General features: G+C 36.3%; 5 protein-coding genes and 1 long non-coding RNA gene across 13 annotated transcripts; 3 read left to right on the forward strand and 3 right to left on the reverse strand.

Annotated features, from left to right (window-relative positions):
* Positions 1–842: 842 nt before the first annotated feature.
* On the forward strand, positions 843–2,742 carry Nse4 (Non-SMC element 4). The gene is made up of 7 exons (XM_046633189.2): positions 843–1,201; positions 1,315–1,407; positions 1,568–1,698; positions 1,782–1,896; positions 2,002–2,295; positions 2,401–2,519; positions 2,592–2,742. Exons 1-7 carry the CDS (start codon positions 1,102–1,104, stop codon positions 2,655–2,657), a joined length of 918 nt encoding a protein of 305 aa, XP_046489145.1. The 5' UTR covers positions 843–1,101; the 3' UTR covers positions 2,658–2,742.
* A 504-nt stretch (positions 2,743–3,246) lies between these two features.
* On the reverse strand, positions 3,247–4,939 carry LOC124222353 (cell growth-regulating nucleolar protein). The gene is made up of 3 exons (XM_046633188.2): positions 4,798–4,939; positions 4,460–4,698; positions 3,247–4,330 (listed from the first exon to the last, which is right to left on the reverse strand). Exons 2-3 carry the CDS (start codon positions 4,582–4,584, stop codon positions 3,328–3,330), a joined length of 1,128 nt encoding a protein of 375 aa, XP_046489144.1. The 5' UTR covers positions 4,585–4,698; positions 4,798–4,939; the 3' UTR covers positions 3,247–3,327.
* A 1,122-nt stretch (positions 4,940–6,061) lies between these two features.
* On the reverse strand, positions 6,062–17,805 carry Rlip (Ral interacting protein). Of its 7 annotated transcripts, XM_046633181.1 has the most exons (12): positions 17,687–17,805; positions 17,288–17,578; positions 16,772–16,907; positions 15,158–15,405; positions 14,950–15,066; positions 14,418–14,562; positions 14,135–14,315; positions 13,755–14,069; positions 13,158–13,539; positions 12,803–13,053; positions 11,518–11,654; positions 6,062–7,964 (listed from the first exon to the last, which is right to left on the reverse strand). In XM_046633181.1, the coding sequence occupies exons 2-11, from the start codon at positions 17,370–17,372 to the stop codon at positions 11,529–11,531; spliced, it is 1,986 nt and encodes a 661-aa protein (XP_046489137.1). In that variant the 5' UTR covers positions 17,373–17,578; positions 17,687–17,805; the 3' UTR covers positions 6,062–7,964; positions 11,518–11,528. The 7 variants fall into 7 exon arrangements, 6 of the variants coding, with proteins under 6 accessions (XP_046489137.1, XP_046489139.1, XP_068993579.1 ...); XM_046633183.2 differs by having other exon boundaries at positions 13,284–13,539; positions 17,288–17,790; XM_069137478.1 differs by having other exon boundaries at positions 17,288–17,789.
* Positions 6,182–11,288, forward strand: Noc3 (Nucleolar complex protein 3). 2 transcript variants are annotated; one of them, XM_046633179.2, is made up of 11 exons: positions 6,182–6,322; positions 7,306–7,583; positions 7,957–8,245; positions 8,418–8,709; positions 8,831–9,165; positions 9,298–9,668; positions 10,078–10,242; positions 10,338–10,444; positions 10,514–10,695; positions 10,774–10,871; positions 11,040–11,288. In XM_046633179.2, the coding sequence occupies exons 1-11, from the start codon at positions 6,317–6,319 to the stop codon at positions 11,266–11,268; spliced, it is 2,352 nt and encodes a 783-aa protein (XP_046489135.1). In that variant the 5' UTR covers positions 6,182–6,316; the 3' UTR covers positions 11,269–11,288. The 2 variants fall into 2 exon arrangements, with proteins under 2 accessions (XP_046489135.1, XP_046489134.1); XM_046633178.2 differs by having other exon boundaries at positions 10,338–10,695.
* A 1,086-nt stretch (positions 17,806–18,891) lies between the features above and the next one.
* Positions 18,892–20,426, forward strand: LOC124221510 (uncharacterized). The gene is made up of 2 exons (XR_006883836.2): positions 18,892–19,333; positions 19,441–20,426. It is a non-coding gene; the product is annotated as an uncharacterized lncRNA (long non-coding RNA).
* Positions 19,394–21,789, reverse strand: LOC124221509 (putative nuclease HARBI1). Its single transcript, XM_046631599.2, has 4 exons — positions 20,953–21,789; positions 20,544–20,840; positions 20,214–20,422; positions 19,394–20,115 (listed from the first exon to the last, which is right to left on the reverse strand). Exons 1-4 carry the CDS (start codon positions 21,073–21,075, stop codon positions 19,821–19,823), a joined length of 924 nt encoding a protein of 307 aa, XP_046487555.1. The 5' UTR covers positions 21,076–21,789; the 3' UTR covers positions 19,394–19,820.
* Positions 21,790–23,082: the final 1,293 nt, after the last annotated feature.

Consider the following 23,082-nt stretch of genomic DNA (forward strand, 5'->3'; position numbering starts at 1 on the left):
TGCATTGAAATCGGGAGTCGGTGTCAAAGCAGTGCAATTATGGCTGCCGATCGTGAAAGAGTCGAAGTAGATGCTGTGACAGCAACTCTTTTATTAGATCTAATTTCATCTTCGTCTAGCAGTGATGATGCTTGCTGGAGCCGAAAGATAGTAGAGGAGAGATTCCCAAAATTTTAAATTTCATGGGAGTAATCCACAGCATGTCCGATATCGAAGTATGGATACACATTTTTTCAGCTTTTAGAGGTTAACTGCTAGGTATATTTCAAGAGATTGGGACAACTTGACTTGCTGCTTATTAATTTTTATCTTTTCAGCGGAATTGTCAATTTTTTTTGCCCTTGTATGCTCGTGCCTAACATTTGTGACATTTATTTACAAACAAAAAATTACCGTTGCGTTTGTTCAATTGGCTTCTTTATCACTTGGTTGAAAGACTGTACAGTCGCACAGTCGGTCAGTAACGTCACATTATTTCTGATTTAGGAGAAATTATGATCTAGTCTGCCTTTATACGTTTTACGGTTCCATTCAGAATGTTTGCCCCGATGCCAAGCTAGTGCGCACTCAGTGCAATCAGTGGAAAACGCTATAATAGGTGGTCCGGCTGCCCTATGTATGGCTCTGAATACCGGCCTATGAATACCGGCCTCAGTCTATCTTTATATAGTCTATGAGTCCTACAGCCCCGTAGCTGACTGGTGGACAGGTACCGAATTATGCAAAAATAATCACAGTCGCCGAGTCGCAGCAGGACTACCTATTATTTTTACACCGTGTAGCGGGTCGATCGTGGCCGTGTTCGTAAATTGACTGCCAGTACTAAAAATTCCCTAGGACAGAGACAGAGCTGTCCATGAACTCGGCAGCGCAAAAGAGATTGATGACAGAAAGATTGCTGACAGTACTGTCAGTCAATTTTCGAACACGGCCCGTATATTGTAACAACATCCAAAGAGAAACCTATCCATTTTTCATCTTCCCGATTTTCGAGCGCCGTTCGAGACGAAATAGGTTTTTCGAACTGATTATCGAGGTGCATGGTCTGTAAGTACGCGGCAAAATCTGCTTAGAAGTGGTCGGAAACGATTTGTCTTTGCAATGTCAGACAACGAAAATAATGTATCCGTGGAATCATCTCACTCTCCACAAAAGCGGAAAGCGTTTTACCGGGAATATTTGGGAAAAACAAAAGTTCTCCGTAAGTTCACACCAGTTCAAAATTCACGTATTCTAAAAGATGTTTCATCCTAGCATGCTTTTGAGGTTGTGACCGCCGATATCTTCATATATTTTTGTTTGTTTTCGTTATAGAGGAAAATGTAGGCAAAAACACGATTACGACGTTACGTACCATAATGGCTAATACAGATATTATAAACGAAGATGAGGAAGCTATAGACAAAGGTATATTCTCAAGCAACGAACTTTGTTATTTTTCCAAAAATGTTTTTCACCCAAGTTTCATAATTTCTTAGAACACATATCCTCAAAACTGACATGGAATTTTAAAACTAAATAATCCTCTACCGCTTCTTTAAAAGTAATATATGCATGGTTTGTTTAGCTAATTACACCGATGAAGTTCTGCTAGATTCAGAAGTGATGTATGTATCCTCAGATGTTCTGAAACGTTGTACAGAAACTTTGAACAAAGACATGAGCCCATACGACCACACTGAATTTGCTGAGAAAATAGTTAGTACACATCGGATTTTCAATTGGAAAAAACAAAAAATTAAATTCGTAATGGTTATCAGTTTCAAGATTTTACCTTCTAGTTATCTTACGTGCGGCTGCGCCCAGACACAATGTTAGAGGAAGCACACTGGCCGATTTTGACTGATGAAGTACTGAATTGTTTGAACGTTACTCCACAATATTCTTATCTTTTAGGTTTGTTCATTGTGTTCCCAATTGTGAGTCATTGTAAATCTTTAAGATGCATTTCCTACTCTTCCAAAACACAAGGCTATTTTCTAATTCTGTTCTTATATGTAGGAACCCTGAAGCCATTAGAAAAGAGGCATATCGCAAAGCGAAAGCAAGGACCTCGAGACATCCAAGTAGCTACTAAAAGGCCTGAGAATGTTCAAGCTGTCGATAAAGTTGAACACGGAGTCGAAGAAACAGTACGGAAAATAAAAACTCTTGTGTCTCATCATTACAAAACAAATGACAAGCCACTTGATTTCTTCAAACTTATTCTCAATCCAGTTGACTTTGGTCGAACTGTGGAAAACATGTTACATGTTTCATTTTTGATCAGAGATGGATTATTACAATTAACGAAAGGTTATACAGCTATCTTTTATCTTAATATTCCACAGCATATTTTAACAGCTGTTAGAAATATTTTTAGCTGTACAAATACTCATCTATACATATGTCATTGAACAGATAAGAGGGGAAAATTGGTTGTTCAGCCAAGTAGCAAAGAAGCATGTACTAATGCAAAACGAAAAGGAAACGATTCACATATTCAGAACGTAATGTCAATAAACGCAGGGCAGTGGCAAGTGAGTAGAAAGTATAATCAAATTCAACTTTGGACTAAAAGTTTGTCAACATCGTTTTACAATTTGTTTTAGATTCTAAAAGAAACATATCATCTGGATGGAGCCATGATTAATTTCACAACTTCTGTTCATTTGTAAACTTCTCCCAGCACGGGATTGAATCAAAAATCACGTTAATATGTCAATCTTCCATTTAAACAATAAACGTATATTTTATTTTTCACATGTTTAATTTTCATTGTTTTTATGATTTCTAACTCGTATGTACAGACCTCTGAGTAATAACCTCGCCCAATAAGCACGCTTCCCTAGTTTTTTGCTCACAGTGGTCTCCCACTCGAGCAGCAGGTCCTATTAAGAGGTAGCGGTGTGTAGAAGAAGACGGAAAACGATTGTTGCCGCTCGCGAGGAGAGCAAGATGGGGATACTTTATTTCCTAGAAAAACTTCCCCTTAGGAGCCTGGACGGACTTATAGAGAGGTCCGACTGTACTTGTCATATATCTCGAATACTGTACATTTTGGGAAGATATGCCAGCTTATTAAGTAAGTGCTGTTATAGTTTTAGGAAAAATTTCTTAGTGGCTATTCATGTATCACGTACGATATTTGTAGGCGGAATAGTGGCTGGATCAGTTATTTGTTACTTATTATTTGGGAGGAGGGAAATGATTAAAACAATATAGAAGATATACCACCGCATGCAAATCAACAAATAACGCAAATAATTTAGGATGAATGATATTGAATCAAAATTCCCTTATTTTTATTGTGGTTGTTTTCTTTACAAGATGTTGTCTGTCTAGATATCACTTTGTCAGTTTGACTTTTCCATCTTCGATAACAATCTGTGTCATTCTATTAATTTTTCTGTCAAATTTAGCAGCAGCATTTCCTTTTAGTACTGTAACTTTACTATATATTTGATACTGTCGCAAAACTTTTTTTCTCAATTTCCTCAGAGAAACTTCCTTTTTAGAGTAAAGTACCTCCAGTATAGCATCACTCCAGTTAAATTTCTTGACTACCATTTCGTTATTATAGGAAATATTTTTAGAATTGTTCTGACTCATTGCAGTTGTTAAATTAGTACTTTCTAATTCATCACCTATAAGTTTTTTAGACTTTTTACTTCCAACGCAATTTTCTTCCATACCTATTGAACATAAATTTTGCTCGAAATTTTCACAATTTCTATTGTCACTGTGGACATTTTCCTTCTTCTGATATTGCATTTCTTCAGGTATTTTCCGCTTCAGTGATTTTTTCGATTTATTGCTACTGCTATTATCAGTTGTCTGCAGGCTGATTTCACAACTTTGATTCTCCGAGTTCCCACTGTATTCGGCATTAGGATCTGCTGTTTTATATTCATTGGATAAGTTTTCGTTGTTCTCATTTTCCGATATATCTGTCTGAATCAACGGTGTCACTACATTATCTTGAGCGACAGAACAAACATTAGTATTTGTAGGAGCTTTATTCACTAAAGTTTTTTTGAAGGCTTCTTCCATTTTAGTCCATATACTCTCGAGGACTGTCAAGTTAACTCGACCGGCTAACATGCTTTTCATAAAATTAAAAAACTTTGCTTTTTTTCTCGGCACATTGTCATGATTTGACAATGTATTAAGAATGTTCCTTTCAGCGGCAGATAGGTTTTCTGAATTCTCAATGACAGCATGTACTACTGCAACCCAATCTTGTTGTTTTTGCTCTCCTTTATTTTTGCTCGGCCGGAGGACAAAGTCTTTTCCACCGTACCGCTGCGCCTCCGTTATGCATTTGGTGTGTTTGACAAACTCTTGTCCCCTATACATGGAATCATACATCATCTAGCACACAGATTATGCAAGGTATATTACAAATTATTCATATTTCTAATTGTATTCTAGTTTTTTTGTTTTATAAATCAGATAAATTCACCCAACTGGAACGTACCGAAAATCTTGGAAACAATCCATGCAACTGACTGAAATGGAATTTCTGCACTTGAATTGAAAGTGTTTTCCGACTTTAGGCTTCTTTATTGCCTCACCACAGTGAGTACACGTGAAAAATACCATTTTTATGGATAAGCACGTGCCGGAGAATCATGAATGCAAGTATTTTTTTCTCCAATTTGCTCTGTCGGGATTTGCTTCGACTGGCAACTGTTGACAGCATAAAAGTAAACTAACCTACAAGTTAAATATACCGTTTTAAAAATGAGCTATAATTGTTGGGTAAAATAAACTCAGGTCGTTGTAAATCATAGGCCTAGTGGTAGATTTACTCACTCGAATTGAGGTTAAATACTGCGTGGTAATCCAAGATGCCAAGCTTCAAGCACGAAGTGAGAGGGAAGGAGACCGAACTCCGATCCCAAAAGTGGGATCAATTTTCCAGCGATGAGTGAGCAGTTCGCTGCGAAGAATAACCGAGATGACAAGTCACGCATGCGCAGTACGATTAGCTGCGTCTTTGTATCTCTCGCATAAAGTGCGAGTGAGACAGTTTTGTTGTTGTGACAGCAAGTTCATGAGGTTATGGTGCGTAATAATTTCTTGGCATAATGATAGAATCACAAATATCGCTTTATTATTTGCAAAAAAGAAACGTGAATACGCTGCGAAGTCAGAAATCATAGGTGCGTATTTTACGAACGTTGTTTATGGAACTTTAAGCCGTAAATAGTGGAGCATTTGAATCATTCTGGACGTTCTTACAGATATGGAGCAAGTACTTAATGAATTTAATTACACGTATTTGAGGAAAAAGCTATGTGTAAGTATTTTACCAGCACCAAGTTGGGGTTTTACACGAGGAGATCGCACATTTTTTGGTCTACAAAAGATTGAAAAGGATTGCTGTTTTACCAGATATGCACGTTGAAATATACATAGACAATAAAATTTGGCCGCTCTGAGAATGTATTATCCTTGTTAATATGGATCAGTTTATTGTTCTTCTAAACAACGTAGATAAAATGCCTTTGCCAGATCATTAGGATATTGAACAACCATTTTTTACACTCATGCTTTAAATGTAAACAATTTATCAATCATGTTCAATACGAAAATTGTAAATGGTAAATAGGAGAATCAGGATATATACAAGTTTTACATAATAGAAATTCTCAGCTACAGTGATGAGAATTAGGAGATAAGGTTAGGATGTAGAATATAAGGATTCACAAATTAGATATATACATAAAAACGATATTTCTTGCTTGTTGTTGGCAATTTCAATTTATTGTACAATCTGGTAATAAACATAAACAGAAGTATAATTTTGTTTTACCATCACTCTATGATCACGTTACGTACCGAGGGAGCTTTAAACAACGTGTGATTGTTATTTTTGTCTTTATATTTGGTTTTGCACTGCGGTACACGACACGCTGACATCTTACCGTAAAAACTAACCTCACTGTCATAACAAAACTATCTCACTCGCACTTTACGCGAGAGAGATAAGGACGCAGCTAAGTCGTACTGCGCATGCGTGACTCGTCATCTCCGTTATTCTTCGCAGCGAACTGCTCACTTTTTTATCGCTGGAAAATTGATCCCACTTTTGGGATGCGGCCTCGGCAGAGTTCGGTCTCATTCTCTCTTATTTCGTGTTCGGAATACACCCAGCATTGAATGTTGTCCCGCGGTCATCAGCGACATCAGCAGAGATCAGCCTGCTCGTGAGTTAACGATCCCGCGTCGTCCACGTGCTTTGGGTCAATTTTGAAATTCATTGACGCTGGAAGTGGTGTCTGCATAAAAGTAGCATTTACTCTTTCTGTTTGAAAACCATTGTTCTGATATGGGGGTAAGTCAAGTGAATTCAAATATATATTTGCACTATACAATTCTTCTTCACCCGATTGCACAAGGTGACATAACCTAATGGTGCAACGCGCCATACTACACATCTGCTCATTGCATCAAAAATTATATACCGTATTATGGATTCCCGGAAATTCACACTTTCGACACTTGTAGAGAATTGTGATTTCTCACATTTTAGCTTGTTCTTACGTAAATGTTCTTAAAATCAACAGTAATAACTATATTTATGTCTAAGTTAGCTTGAGATGAATTAAAACGTATTTTCCAGAGGTCTTAGAATAGTAAACAAAACCGATTCGTCATAGTACGAGTGCGCGGTATTGAAAATTAGGTACCGATTTTCATTACGGGTTTCGTATTCGGTAGTTTGGGTTAACCGAAATATCGAAATGTCGGTAGACTTTAATCTACAAATATCGTCGGAAAAAAGATTAAGAAAAATCTGTATTGAACTGTACTAAATAACTTTAGGTTATCAGAAACTTCGGTATTCCCGTACCGATACATTTCGAGGAAGGAGATACTGAAATACCGTGCACCCCTACTCCATAGTGTTATAACAAACTGAGACACATATTTTGAATTTTTATTTGCTACTTTACCCTTACTGTTTGATACAAACTTTTCGCACCGTAACATCCATACTTAACAACAGCTCTTTTTGCAATCTGGATCCCAGTGGTCAGAGAATATGCAGCATTTAATAAGTTTGAAGTTAGTAACATTATTATAAGAATGCATGTTGAGGAAAAATCGTTACTTCACACCTTTAGGATTGTTTCAAACTTAGCAAAACATAATTTAAAAAAATATACTCATGTATTGAAAAGCTCGTTGAAAGTTGTTTTAAAATTGGACAATGATGATTTTTTCCCTGATTTTTCATTACATTAATATTAGTAACTTTAGTTCCATAACATTTTAGTGCTTTTATTAATATGCATCTTCTATCATTCTTTCAAGAAAATAGCAAAGTCGAAAATCAGTAAGATAAAAAGGAACAATCAGACGAGGACTAAACTTTCTAAGCAGGGAAAATTGAAGAGCCGTAGAAACCGTAAAACTCAAAAACAGTTGCAACAGCCACCTACAACACTAGTGTCAGAAAATGTTGAAACAGAAGATGAGAGTGATCATGGTGAAGATATGCTTGGAATGGTTGAAAAAGATGACTTGGAATTTTTGAAAAAAGCCGTATCTAACCAGAGTTACAATCTTCTCAACCAAATTACATTAAACCAGTATGTAATTAATCGAAATTCATGTCTTTATATACAATCTTGTGATAAAAACTTGGGTCAGTATTATGGAGTATTAAAAATAAAACGCAATCTCCGTTGGGGATTGAATGGAAAGAAATTCCTGCTAACAAAATTTCTATAATGGAGAAAGATCTTGGGTGATTTTAACATCACCTATTCAGTCAGAAAATTGAAACCATATTGATGTCAGATGATTCATTTTCTCTTTAACAGTCTGTAATTACAATATACTACCATCTTGATATTTTGTTAAATTTAATCTTAATTCATCTCAAAATATATCCAAATTGAAGGAGTCACCCAGCTTGCTCGTACCCTAAACCAAGTCACTTTCTGCATTGTCTTAATCTAGATCAGAACCTGAAATCAAACGAAAACGGAAAAAATCTACAGAACTTGATGATTTAGAGGAGAAGTATGAAAATGCGACAGTCAACACCACAATTACAACCAGTCGTACACGAATGCTCCTGCCCATCAAATCTCAAAATAAATTAATTGAACGGCATATTCCACTAAGTGAAATAGAGAACTTTGATACAGACGAACAATTAAGAATTGAACAGGATCGTAAAAGTAATGGTCTACAATCTGTAGATGAAGAGGAATTGACCGACCAGGAACTAAACCTAGAATATATTGTAAGAAATTACCCAAATCTGAGAATACTGATTAGACAAAGGATAACTGTATTGACATCTATAAGCGATGTAAATCCATTGTAAAAGGGGAAAGTCTTTCAAGACCTGTGGCATATCAGAAGTATGTTTTTATGTAAAAATGCACATGGTATTAAATAACACTTTTTTTCAGGAGGAGGGAAAAATAGATGTAAGTAAACCAGTATCAATGGTAGAATTGTTGGCATGCAGAGAAGAGGTACTTCAATCACGTCGTTTCAAGATCGGAATTTTGTCAAGTGGCCTATTAGAAAATCCTGAACTGAAGGCTGGAAACTTGAAAGTACTTTTGTCACTTATGGAAGAAGAGCATCCAGAAGTTTATATTACCGTTAGGAAATTGGCAATGGTATCCTTGTTGGAAGTATTCAAGGACATTCTACCTTCCTACAGCATTAAACAAATCCCCCAAGATAAAGTTAAATGTATGATACTAATTACTGACCTAGTCCACAATTCAATTTGTCCAAAACACCACATTTTGTTAAATTATTCTATATGATGATATATCATCCTAACCGATACATATAAAATAAAATTTTTTAGTGAAACGGGAGACATTGAATTTACAAAATTATGAAGCAGTAATGTTGAAAAGCTACAAGTTGTACTTACAGAAGCTTGAAAAATTTGCTAGCATGTTGAACGGAAAGAAATTGAACATGAACAAGTTACAAAAGCAGGAAATAATATTGGGAGAAATTGCTATCACTTGTATGTCAGAGCTTTTGATCGCACATCCATATTTCAACTTCTCTGTCAATATTGCTAACCTTTTGGTTCCATACTTGGATAGTAAATGGTCAAATGTAAGGGAGATAGTGGCTAAATGTGTTACTCAGATATTCAAAGAAGATAAACGTGGCGAATTGTCTCTTGTGGTGAGAGTTTGTATGATAAAATTAATCTATCATTGAAATATAAAAAATAGATACGGAAATTTTTCTGAGTCTTGTTCAAAATTTATTAACGCTAGTACTTTGCCAGTCTTTATCTGTTTGTGCCTTTTACAGATTGTGCGTCGAATAAATCAATATATAAAAACTAGGGGTCACTCAGTTTATGTGGAATTATTGACCGTACTGTTGGTTCTGAAAATTTCTGATATAAATTTGGATAAGGGCAAAGAGGAAGAATTGAAACAGAAGAAACTCCAGATGCATAAGCAGAAATTAATTTCTATGAGTAAACGAGAACGGAAGAGAAAAAAGAAGCTAGAACAAGTTGAAAAAGAGATGATTGAGACTAAAGCGGAAGAGAATAAACAGAGCAAGCAACGGGTGTTGACCGATATAACCAGTATAGTATTTACTATTTACTTCCGCATTCTGAAGCAAATCCCAACGGGCAAAATTTTGTCTGTAACGTTACAAGGATTAGCTAAGTATGTTTTCATCCAAGCACAAATTGCTGCGTCATTTTTTTCTCACAAAATAAAGTATCTTAGGGGTAGAGATAAGACATCTTTGAGCCAGTTCAAATTTGATAGGCGAAGACAGACCAAGCAGGGAGGAATATGCATACAAATACACCAACTATGTAAAGTGCTATTGCCGACTAATTTTTGGGTTGATAATAACAAAGCCTTTTACATTTGAATGCTCAAGAGGCACCAGGACCTAAGTACAGCAAGTGCATCTACATACCCCTCTAATTGGTCCCCCTTCCCAATCAGAAAGACGTGATTTATGTCCTTAAAGTGGTATAAAGAAAGAATTAGACTTTACTGCATTATTTAAACTGGGCTTGTTCAAGTGGTGTGATGCGAAAGAACATTTATTTACTTTTTGTAGGTTTGCACACAGCATTAATATAGAGTTCTATCAAGATTTAGTTAATGTTCTGAATCGATTATTGGAAGGTAATACCTTAACTTTGAGAGAGCAACTATATTGCATTGAAACTGTCTTTGTTATTTTATCTGGACAAGGGGAGGCATTGAACATTGATCCATCAAGGTAATTATGAGCTGCAAAAATAGTTCACTTGTGATCCACGCATAACAATATCAAAGGACTAAATGCGGAAAAATTATTTGATTTTTGTTTTTCAGGTTTTATTCACACCTCTATAGAAACTTACTTGGTATTCATGCGGGTAAAAATCATGCGGATTTAATAATTATTTTACGAACGCTTGGTAACATTTTGATAAAAAAACGTAAGAACATCTCACAGAATCGACTTATTGCCTTTCTGAAACGAATAAGTATTTTGGCACTACAATTAGAACACAATGGTACGCTTGGGATACTAGCTATCATCAAAATAGTGATGCAACTTGGAAAAGCCACTGACATTTTACTGGACACGGATTCCTCCATAGGAGAAGGTTTCTATGATTCGGTGCTGAATGAACCTGAATACTGCAATGCTCAACGTTCAGCTTTTTGGGAACTGGTTCCTTTACAAGTAAACTTAAAAGAAATAGCATTTTTCAGCACAAATTGGTGATTATACGTCTGTTGATTCAATACCATTCACTTTCAGAGGCACTATCATCCAATGGTGCAAAAAATGGCGAAAAATATTGCAAGAGGAGTTCCTACAAGTGGAGAGGGCAGTCTAGAGCCAGAATTTGGGAAATTGTGAGTACGAGGCATGATTCTATATGCAGAGACAATTTACTATATTTAAACAAGAACCACTTTTGATGATCCACTTTTGATGATAGTTTCAAAGTGTGCTTTCAAAACATTTTCTGATAATAATAGTAGGAATTAATTTTTTAACATATTCTTGTCCTCCTTTTTAAGATCTCCAGTGGAGCTCTTTGACGAATACAAAACAACAGGGGTTATGTTCAAGCCTGCTGTTACTAAACCCAAAAAAGTAATATCGGTGAAATTTTATGGCTACAATCACCATATAACCAAACGTTACGAGGATTATTTCGAAGATATTTTCCAACATTCGCGTCAGAATGATACAGCTCCGGATTTTCATGGGTCTTTCAAATTGAAGAATTTTAAATGTATACAATAATAAATGATTTTGCACGATAATGCGACTTCTCTATAAATATTATATTAATGTATAGACATGAGGGCTGATTGTTCAATTGCCCAAGTAAAATTCACCCACTACTTAAAAACTAACTATAATATACTGATTGTTGAAGGCCTTCTAATAGCATCACAAAGGTATGTCAAAGACACATGAGAGTCAGGTCGGTTTATATTGTATGTTGGTTTAAGAAACATCTTCATAAATCAATTTATTGTTTAATTTTACCTTAGAAACCATTAAATTTTTTTTGCAGTAAGCATACAGTCTTGATCTGAAAGTTGTTGTATCAGGAACTGTGCACGTAATTCCACGCAAGCTATATTTTCTTCAATGATAGTTCTCACAAGTGTGGCCTTTTTTTTCTAAAACAATAATTAATAACATATAGACAGGTCATACTTATTTTATACGACCAAAGTATAAGGCTGCAAAATTTTAAGCTCGGGAGTAGTTTTTTGTGGATGATCCAGTCTTAAGATTCATGAAATATTGTTATAGAATTTCATACTTTTCGAAATAAATATTAAAAAGAATATAAATTTTTATTTTTATCTTCCGCTCTAGCTCATGAACAACAGTGTTCAAATGGAGACGCGCACAAAGGAGTGTGGAACAAAAATTTATTCATGATCATGTACCCGTGAAACTTTTTATACATTTGTTATTTGTTGTATAAATTTGTTAAGTCTGTCTTATAAAATCAAAAAATAAATTAAAAATAAAATAACTCAATTTATTGTAAAAACCACGAAATTTTATAGTAATAATTCATCATGTAAAAGTAGCGCGTCCTGTTAAGTGTTGCAACCTCGTTTTTTTTTTTTTTAAATCATTCTTTTTTATTTAGAGTTTAATTTAAAGAAAAAATAATAATAAGACGCTAATTTTGTTATGTATATAAAATATAGGGGAATTTAATCTTTTCCAAATAATACTGTTGCTACAAGTAGTCATTCATCGGACAAAAGAGTTCGCAAAAACAATTCAGGGACGTAAACAATTGAAAATTTTCACATGGTAAAATGTGTACAGTCTAACGTCCCTTAAACGTTTGATAAATTAAAAATATGAGAACTGCTTCAAAATGCTTAATGCAAGCTGTATTACATACCTATATATATCATAATTAAAGATGTGGACAATGTCGGTAATTGGTAAAGCTGTCACTTATTTAGTGTTTCATTTCACGCAAAACTAAAATTTTCATGACCTTGTTATTAGAACTGATAACTTTTTCATTCATGATTCATTCAGGTTTATTTATTTATTTTTTATTTCTTGATCAAAAAAGACCTTTGAAAATTAGAAAGTGTTGTATCGCTTCGGAAGAACTACTTGTAGGCTACAAATTACGCAGTGGTATATTTCGTTGCAGAAGTGCTGCTTAAAAAATTTTCAAATGCGGCAACTTTGAATGCGAACCCTTGTATAAATTTTCTTGGCATTGACCAGAAATTAATGTTCTTGTATACTGTATTAAATAAAAGCGACTATAAAATGTAATTTTTACCTCCAGCATCTGATTTTCCAGAACAAGTTCAATTATTGCAACCCTATCGGCTTCTTCGGGGGTACAGGGGACTGCTATGGGCTTACTTCTTTCAAAGTCCTTATTCGTCAAAAGTTCGGCCAATCGTTTTATTTCACCTCGCTCTTCGGCAATACGCGATCCTAGTGATTCCTGCATTGCTAATAATTCGCCATAGATCAGCCGTTCTCTCAGTTCCTCGTCACTATCGAGAGATATCTGTCGAGCTTTCACTTTAATAAAACAGGTATAAATCACATTTTCTAGTGTGCGATAAATGTCATTTGGAATTAATATTTTCAACAAATACACGTTTCAATCAAAATATTATACATACAAATTTGCAAAGTTTCCCCACTGTTTCGATTAACTACTTCGTCTGGTGTTAGTTCATTAGCTGATGCATCCAGTTTTTCTTGGATGCATTTAGTTTGCGAAACGTGTTTACTTGCAGGCAGCATACCTAATTTCTCATTCACTTCAGGTGTATCACATTGGTCGTTTGATTCGTCCATACTTTGAGAACAACTTTCTTTATGGGCTACAACAGCCATAGGCAATGGCTGATAATCAGCTTTGATGTAACTATTATCTTCCTCAGGAACGATCTTAGCTTTGTGCAAACTGATATCAAGATTACCCTCGTCGCCTAACTTCAAATCTTCTTCTAAACTTTTGTGCGTTGATCCCTCCAATTTTTGCACAGTTTTGTATTTTCTCTACAAGTGTAATAAGTCTACAATCTGTACTACTATTTTCAAACCTACAGGATGAGTGTCATTTCCAAAACAAACATTTCACAAACATTCCAAACTAAGAAATGAATATTAATTTACTTATACTCATTGGCTAGTTTGCTGATACTGAGATTTGATTAATATTCTTTTCCTTTCCGGAATCTGTATTTTTTTCGTGAAATTGCGAAACCTCTCACCTTGAGCTGCGTTATGAGACGCTGCACTTCCCACAATTGTTCCTCTCTCAATTTGGTTACAAATCCTGCGTTCATTTGCATATGAATTTGAGACAGCAATGATTCTTGTTTGGCCAACTCGGCAGCTATGGCATCCATAGTGTCTGGTAAGTTTGGACTACCAGAGGCCAATGGTGGAATATACTTGGATAATTCAACATTTGCAAATAATGCTTTGCAATGTAACAGCAATGCCAAGAGTAGTCGATGGCTCATTTGCAAAACTGGACTCAGTGTCATTGCAATAGACTGAGCATTCATTTTGGTAGTTTTTTCCTAAAATTTAATAAGAACCTTGTTTCATTGAGCATTACAAGGAATATTTACTCCCGAACACTCACATGTGCAGTGAGGTGATCTAAATGCAAGATCACCCATGCCAAAAGAGTCTTGTTACACTTGGGTAGTTGACTTATCAAATCAATTAGCTGCGTTTCTCTCAAAGCAACTTCTTTCAATGAAGCTGCCTGTTCAAATCGAGATACAACTTCGCCATTTTCAAGTATTGGTTCCGGCAACTCTCTGCAAGGTAGGAGACAGAAATCCTGATTACTCCACGTAATTACGTACCTGGTATATTTTCATTTTTATTGAACAATATTTCAGTCAGAATTTAATTACAACCTGAGAAATAGTATCAACAAACTTGTAGCCACCATGGGATCAAACTCTGACATATCTACCACTTCTCGTTGATTGTAAAGTTTTCGCAGATGTTGGACCTTGGATTTTACTGCTGAAACTTTGTATAGTCCATCCACAGTCATACCTGGAAGCGATAACGAGAAAATTTGCAGATACATGTAAGCGTTGCAGTGTCAGGCCATTTTGAAATTTCGACTGGAGAATACCAGAGTTGATCAGCTACAGATAATTTTTTTGTTGCTATAAACGGAGTGCTCGAGCGGACCTGAGCTATATGATGTTCTCTCCCTAATAGACAATAATAGACTTGAATAATTGAATAACATTTATATGTCACTCCAGTCGATGATTACACAGGAGACTTTTAAATGCCTCTTCTAGACCTTGATATTTTTATACTGCAAAAGCACTTCCACACAAATTGACCATCAAGATGAAGTACATGAGCCTGGCCGTCTAGCCAGTTGTCACTAAATATTCAAAGATATAATTATTGATGCTATTGACTTGCCATATTCTTCAATGTAATCAATGCAATTTCTTACAACCAATGGAAGCTCCACTCCGTCATGACAACGGCCTCTTTCCACAGCCATTTGAAGAGCAACGCCAAAGATTGGTTGTTCTTCTGAAACATGTTGATCAATAAAGATTGATTAATTTTTTATTGGTATATCACCCCAATCACAGGGCTTCAGTATTCTCTGCAGTTGTCTTACCACCAATATCAACAGTTTCTTCCCAATGTTTTCCTTTTTTGCGATCCTTCAACTTTTGTTTAGATTTCTCCTTATCTTTATCTTTACGTTTCTCTTTGTCCGTATCCTTGTCGTCTTTGTCTTTTTTTTTCCTCTCTCTCTCTTTATCTGTTTCCTTTTCCTTACCATCTTTTTCTCTGGATTTCTCTCGCTTTTCCTTCTTAGATGGGAACTTGAATGTTTTAGACTTTTTTGACTTCGATGGACTCCTACGAAATGTATACATTAAGAAGTACAATGCGTACAATATGAAAAGATGGCCAAACACATTTATCTTTCATTAGATATATATACATATAAATTCAAAAACGTTTGTGTAGGATGGGGATTTATAAGTCCCTTTTACATCTATTTTGTAAATATATCGCAAGTCAATAGATGCGATACGCAGAAGCCGTTAACTCATTTGTAATAGTCTCAACCATATAAGATACTAATTTCATATCTAAACCTACAAGAACTGTCTTGAGTGAGTGTGCATAGCTAAATAACATGTGGAAATGTTATTAGGTAAGAAATTAATTGCTTGTCTCTTGTACGTAGTAAATAAAAACTTTTATCACAAAATATAAGTTTGTTAAGTAAATTAGAGCAAGTATAATCAACAAAATTAAGTCACCGCAACTAGAAACAAAGCAGTTGTTAGACATATTCGTTAAGCACTCTTATTTTTTTCAAGCAAAAACAGAGTAGCTGGGAATAGTATTTACGTAAAGAAAATATGAGGGCCATGCATCTCTGAGTGATGACAGAAGCTATTAATTTCAGAATCTCAGCCAATCGACAGGCAACAGCTAATGGGCTGCAAACGTAATTAGATCTACCATGCTAATGTTGATTAAGAATATGTAATAGTGAGCACCCTTACAAGGTTTAGCGTGATAGAAAAAATTCACTAAAAGCGATTATGAGGAATTACGGAAGATTTCAAGCAAAACAGAAATCAGTAATTGTAATAGTAGGTTGTGCACCAAAGAAGCAAAGTAGATCTTTTCACGCCAAGCACAAGTTTGCAATATGAGGTGTAAGTGAGCATGTGTACGCAAGCCGAAGACAAATATTGCAAATACGTGAGTCAAAATATAATTTCCCTCCATGGTGCACATAATACTTTACGTAATAGAAGTGTGGCTCACAATTTTTATTTTTAACCAAGTACGAAAAAGAGCACTTTGAAATACTAGGATGTTATAGTGTACTTTTACATACTTCGATGCTCTTTATTTATACTGTCGTAAAAGTGATTGCTTTACATCCAGAAAAGACGTAAAAAAAAGACGCGTAATCCATATTAGTATTATATAAGACACTTTTGTTGCCTTCAATACATCTTCGCAAATGTGCACATGATTCAGCGATTTGAATGATAATTATTGAAATTAATTCCGTGGACAAATATGTGTTGAATAGCAGGCAACAATTCAATAAACTGAGATATCTGATTGAGAAAGTATCATAATTAGAGATAACATCTGATAGATGTTGTCTTCTATTTTTTCCATGATATACTAAAAAAATGAATATAATTTCTGCATGAAAGGCATTATTACTATAAAGGCATAAGTATTACAATACTTAGTTTCGATGTCTTCTTCTGGGGAGCTTTCACCCTCTAGCGTAGCATATCCACGATCCTTTTTGTCTTTTTTGTCCTTACGTTTGCCAATGAGAAGTTCCTTCTTAGATGGCCTATCGTGTCCATCGTCACTAACTTTCCAACATAAATATTGTTTGAACTAGTGGTTTGTTTGATTTTTAAAACTATAAATTTCAAGTCGAATGTCAGACACTACAGGTGTCATTAAAAATGCTACGCTTCAATACTTAGAACTACACGCAAGTCTCGTGAACCTTGTGTAGCTCTACACAGAAGTTTGGCCTACATGTATATGTCCGTTACAAGTTATATAACTCGATGAAGATTTATTCGACTCTCGAGAAAATTGGGAGATTTATGCCGAAATAGGAACATAGTTTCCACAGGAGGAATGTAATACTATCGCGCGCGCGCGCGTGTGAATATGCGTGTGCGATTTCTGCAAGCAAAAAATGAGCCCGTGCTCCTAGGATGAAGAATCATTAATATCTTACAGTCGCTTTCATTGCTCTTTCTCCCGGATTCCGAAGCGTACAAGCCAGGAAAATCTTTTTCAACATCAGGGCTTTCGAAATCCATCTTTATACAATTATGACTTTTCTTGTAAACGTGTTGACTGTTTGAGAAATCTGCAACCTCCAGGCATGTCGCAATATTCGACAGTTCTTTGTTCCGTCTTTTCCTTCAAAATGATTGTTGGTTTTCACTTGTTTGACAGTAGCTTGACATTGATTGACGGATGCAACATAGTCAGTTTGGTCAGGTTTGGTCGGTGAACAGTGAATCTACAATGAAGACCGTTGGTCAGTCAACGTGAAGATGCAGTTCATACTCTACTAAAGGGCGCTGGCCTTATGGGAGATGGTGTGTCAGGAAAATTGGATGGCAAGTACCGACTAGGGCCTCGTATAAAGGTCGGACAATCCCAATTTAAAGGCCCTATTTGGTAGTAGGTTTGTTCGTGCTAGCTACACTTTCTACACTTTCGTGGGGGTGTACACTTGCGCGTTCGTTTTAGCGGACGTGACGTCGGATGGCGCTGTTTGTTTTACAAATGTCACTAGACTTTCGTTACACTTTGGCCGTGTTCGAAAATTGACTGACAGTACTGTCGGCAATCTTTTATCTCATTTGCGCTGCCGAGTTCATGGACAGCTCTGTCTCTTTCCTAGGGAATTTTTAGTACTGGCAGTCAATTTACGAACACGGCCTAGGTTTGTTCGTGCTAGCTATACTCTACACTCGCGAGTGTAAAAAGAACTAGGGTAGTGTACTAGGGATTGCTGAGGAGTGTGCGTCAGCCGTCCCATGGTCCAGAATTTGTTCCGTCTCCACTGTAACATCCGACCGGAACGTCCGTATGTTTTATCGACTATTATTACTGCATGTTACTTTTATCAACTAACCAAACTCGAAGTACGAGAATCTTGTAACCATAAGAAATTAAAACAACTGTCTAACTATTTGGAATATCCCTAGATGGAAATAACTATGAAATTCATTAGCCAAGGCTTAAAAACCATGTTACGAGATCTTCGTACCACAGAGAACTATAATACTATTATACGTTATTATATATCACTATCATATTAACACTATAATTAACTAACACAATTATACCCAATTATTATATAGCACTCAACAATGCCATTTGTGCATTCGGAGGTGAGAGCTATACTATAAGCAACATACGCTTTACTATATAGCCTGGAGTATAGAAGACTGTAAAACCATAGATAAATGCATAACCAATATAATGTAAAGATAGCACTGCTGCAACCCATAAAACCAGAGGCTGCAAAACCATCAAACCGTGAATGCTAATTACCCAGCATGAACTATACCTTCTTTCGCAACGCCGTATTGTAGGCAACACGCGCAACGTTTTGAAGGCAATGCAGATCTCCAATGTGGAGCCAACAGAGCTTCACCTAGAGAATACATTAGGAAACTTACCGACGAAACGAAAACGTTCTAGAAGCTTCCAAGCCGATTTATATCAATATAAGAATTAACAACTACAGAAGGGAACCATATACAAAAGCACACATGTAAACCTGCTCTAAAGCTATGAATCATCAAATTACTAAGTACTCTAAGGCCCGTATTCATAGTCAGGTCTCAAGGCGGTGCTTAAGACCGTCTTGGTGAAGATCGTCTTATTCGTTCAAGACCGTCTTGAGATGCTATGTATTCATAGTCGGAAAACAAGACGGTCTTCGTCAAGAATTTGGTCTCAAGCGCTAGCTTATTTCATTCAAGACCGTCTTGACGAAGACTGAGCTTGAGACGGTCTTATTCGACGTTCGGTTATGTTCGGAATATTTCCGATGTATCCCCCAATAAGATGCTCGGATTTTATTTCTCAGCCTGTGCAAGATATTCGTATAGGCATGCAGCTCTTGAGTATTTTTATAGTTTATGAACACAACAACGTTAGCGCCACGTAGTGGAACTAAAAAACGGGAACAAATCGCGTACAATTTTTTGTAGTGGGTGTATAGCTATAAAACGAAGAAGAAGAAAAAGAATTTTATATTGTATGTTTATGTGTATATAATTTTTATATACACATATTTTAACCTATATCATTATGTAAATCTCTATACCGGTTATTGATAAATAAATTGTATTGATATGTTAAAAGGAATCCCGGTGCAGACTTGCAAAAAAATGCGCGTGAAAGGGACAACCTTTGATCTTCAAAGTTCAAAAGAGCAACTTTAGTTCTATTTACTGGCTGTATTTATAATGTATTGAATATTTTTACGTAGACAAATTTTCATAAGTATTATCGTAACTATAAGACTGACGCTTAGTACAATTACGTACATATCAGTATTTTCATGAGTAAGTGAGGGGTTTAAAAATAAAATGAGAACCAATGATAAGTTATGAGTAAAATATGTATTCTAATGTTAACTGTTTGTGCAGATTAAATTCAATTTTATTAAATATTTGGAGTATATTCATTCTAAAATCAATTAGTCTTTACAATTAAATTAACTTGATATACATATATTTTGATTAAATTAATAACCGTTCGATTAGAGCTTCGCGTATTGCAAAACCCTCTCCAGGCTGCCAATGCGGTGCTTGAGGTGGCAATTCATCCGCTTCTTCTTCCTCGATGCGATTATCTTCCGGAAGAGCATTATCCAATGTTAGTGATAAATTGTGTAGTACGGCACAAGCTACAACAATTGTGGTAGAGCACAACAATTTGGTTCCCAAACCTCGGGATAGGCAAGGAAAACGTCGCTTCCAAACTCCAAATGTTCTTTCAACAATTTGCCTTGTTCTGCTTTGTACGTTGTTATACCTATCAAGATACCGACTTGGTTAATTCACACATGTATACTTTGTCAATTTTATGACTACTTATCGAAATCTAAAGTAATGCGATAATCTTTATCTTACCTTTGTTGAGCATCTGTAATTGGATTTGCCAGTGGAGTCAGCAGAAATGGCAAGCACGGATAGCCGGCATCTCCAACCAGGGTTCCAGTAAGTTGTCTCTCATGATACCGCATGTAAATTCGTGAATTTTGGAATATTCGACTGTCATGGTTACTTCCAGGCCATTCCGGAACCACATCCAAGAATTCCATATTGGGTCCGACAACTGCCTGTGGTATCATTTAAATTAAAAGTACCGATTTTCATAGAATAGTATTGTTTATTTGTATCCTAGATAAAATTAATTGCAACTTATGGTATTTGTAAACGGTTATCACCAACGCGACATACCTGTACATTGAGGGAAAAATATCCCTTACGATTCCTATAAACCTCCTGCAGGTCTGCAAATTTCGTATGACATAATCGAATGTGAGTGCAGTCGATAGCGCCATCAACGCCAGGTAAACCGATACCCTCCCTGCGTGCACCAAGTTGTCTGAATAGATCTCTGTTTGCGATCATAGCAGCTTCCGTACTAGGAAATTTGATAATTGCGTGAATCAATGATGCAATTTGAGCCGATACTCTGTGTATTATCCTCGATACTGTAGACTGCGATATAGTCATCAGATCTCCGTTGACGAGCTGTACAGTACAAAATGTATTAGCAATCATTTATTCCATGATCACAGGAAGCCATGAAATCACTTTATATTTTCAGTAGAATGTCAGGAATTATAATCACAATGATCCTTACTTGAAAGCTAGCGGTAGCGTAAAATCGTAGACATATTAATAATTGCATGACAGGTGGAATTGGTAGACCACGATTATTGGCACTGACTAAGGCAGCTTCAATTCTAGGTAGTATTCCGTACATAATACCATCCTTTGAAAATCGGAATCGCCGTTTGAACTCCTGCTCGGAATAAAACTCGAACGGGTTTTGACCATCTCTGATTTATCTCTTCGGAGCTCACTGTACTTCACCCTCGTCTTCGTCATTCGGCCCAACGTTGACCATTGCAACCACCTCAATCATATTATTCATTTCTTCGATCTGATCGTAGAAATTAAACATATCTTGCATATTCGCCATGTCAATAGAATTTCACTATTCACTTCACTTCACAAATTTTTCAAAGCGAATGCTCTCATAACCTCTATTTCAATTGCAAGTTTCCGTTGCTACCCTTTTACAGTAAATAATCCCGTCCCAGCTGCACTTTCCCAAACATTCCTTCACAATCTATTCCTGTTAATTTATATTGTTTGAATATAATATTTTCCAAACAATTCGTAATTATCAATTTCGTACGCATCAGAACAATTGAGTAATATTTAGGCAACAAGCATTTGCTTAAGTGCAGTCCGAACTCGACTTGATCAAGATACGTAAATAAGACTGCGTTAATTGACTATGAAACGTTGCGTGCTCAAGACCATGCTTATTTCAAATAAGACTGGACTATGCAACCTTGTAAGCACGCTTCAAATAAGACCGACTTGATGAAGACCGTCTTATTTGCCGCGTCTCAAGACCGTCTTGTTTGACGTCTATGGAACCAAACGCCATCTTAAGGCCTCGTATAAGACCGTCTTATTCGAGTCCGGTCTTAAGCACTGACTATGAATACCGGCCTAAATCTGTTAAGATAGTTATAACACAAACAACTAAAGATATTCGCAGCAGCGTGATTCTAATAATGTTAAACAAATAACAAACTATGTTCATAAACAATTGCTATTGTACTCCAGGTTAACAACGACAGTAGTCGACTATAATACATATACAATTCTATATAGATATAACTATAAAACTAACAAACGACAGGTAACCAAAATGAAATATGGGCTTTGTAACGAGCAAGATAGCAAAAATATTAAGAGGCAGACAGGTAGTTAAGTGGCTGAAGGGCGCCAGAAAGGGGGCTGGCGCCACAAAGGGGGCTGGCGCCACAAAGGGGGCTGGCGACACAACGAAAAGCTCACGCAGTTCGGAGAACTACGGAACCAAGTCCACGCACCTACACCACCGCACCAAGTAGCGATATACCATACGTAAAAACCTACAATATAGTAATAGCTAAAGAAATAAGATCACAGGCGTGCATGCGGCGAAGATGTCGTGCCCTAATTAGAATTCCTAGAAAAGAGGGGAGGTGCGCAAAGGCGACCAAAAAACTAGAGAGGGGGATCGTTCTGCGCAACGATCGACCCCTATAAAAACGGCGACCGATCACTCGATCGCTCTCTTGTGTTTCTACCTCCAGATTCGTCATCTAGTTCCGGTACAGTCTCGCGGTAAAATCCTTTAGCCTTTTGCATTAAAACTTTCATACAACGTTACTCTGCCCAAAAGTTCAGCGAGCTTCAACTCCATTTTTACTAAGTCTAAGATCTTACACTGTGTAACTCTGCGTTTGTGACTTTTAAATATCAAACTTATAAAATAAACCAAGTTAGTCAAAATATCCAAATATTAAAGTCAGTTATTCCACTAAAACCTCTCACCAATCTACAAGTCATCGCATCCAGAATACTCTCAAAAAGGTAAGCCAAATTAAATCTTTTATCCAACAATTTCTCCCTCTTCGGTTCGTTCGACTAGAGCGACAGAATGCCCGTTGTCCGGTGTATTTCAATACTTAATCGGTAATTGGTGACCCAAACTACTGATGTGAGTCTGGCTGTAGCTGCGTGTGAATGTTTCCGGTGTCTAACATCTGGAGATTTCCACTAGGTACCGTTCTGACGTCACACCACGAACCCGGAATCCAGTGACTTTTCAAGCCCCAATCAGAAGTGTTCCGGACATTCCGTTCCATGTGCATTACCAGTATTTGCGAACTGTCAAACAAATCTCTGTATCTGTGTGTGTGTGGGT

This window comes from Neodiprion pinetum, chromosome 6, assembly GCF_021155775.2.
Source record: "Neodiprion pinetum isolate iyNeoPine1 chromosome 6, iyNeoPine1.2, whole genome shotgun sequence".
NCBI classification, from domain to species: domain Eukaryota; kingdom Metazoa; phylum Arthropoda; class Insecta; order Hymenoptera; family Diprionidae; genus Neodiprion; species Neodiprion pinetum.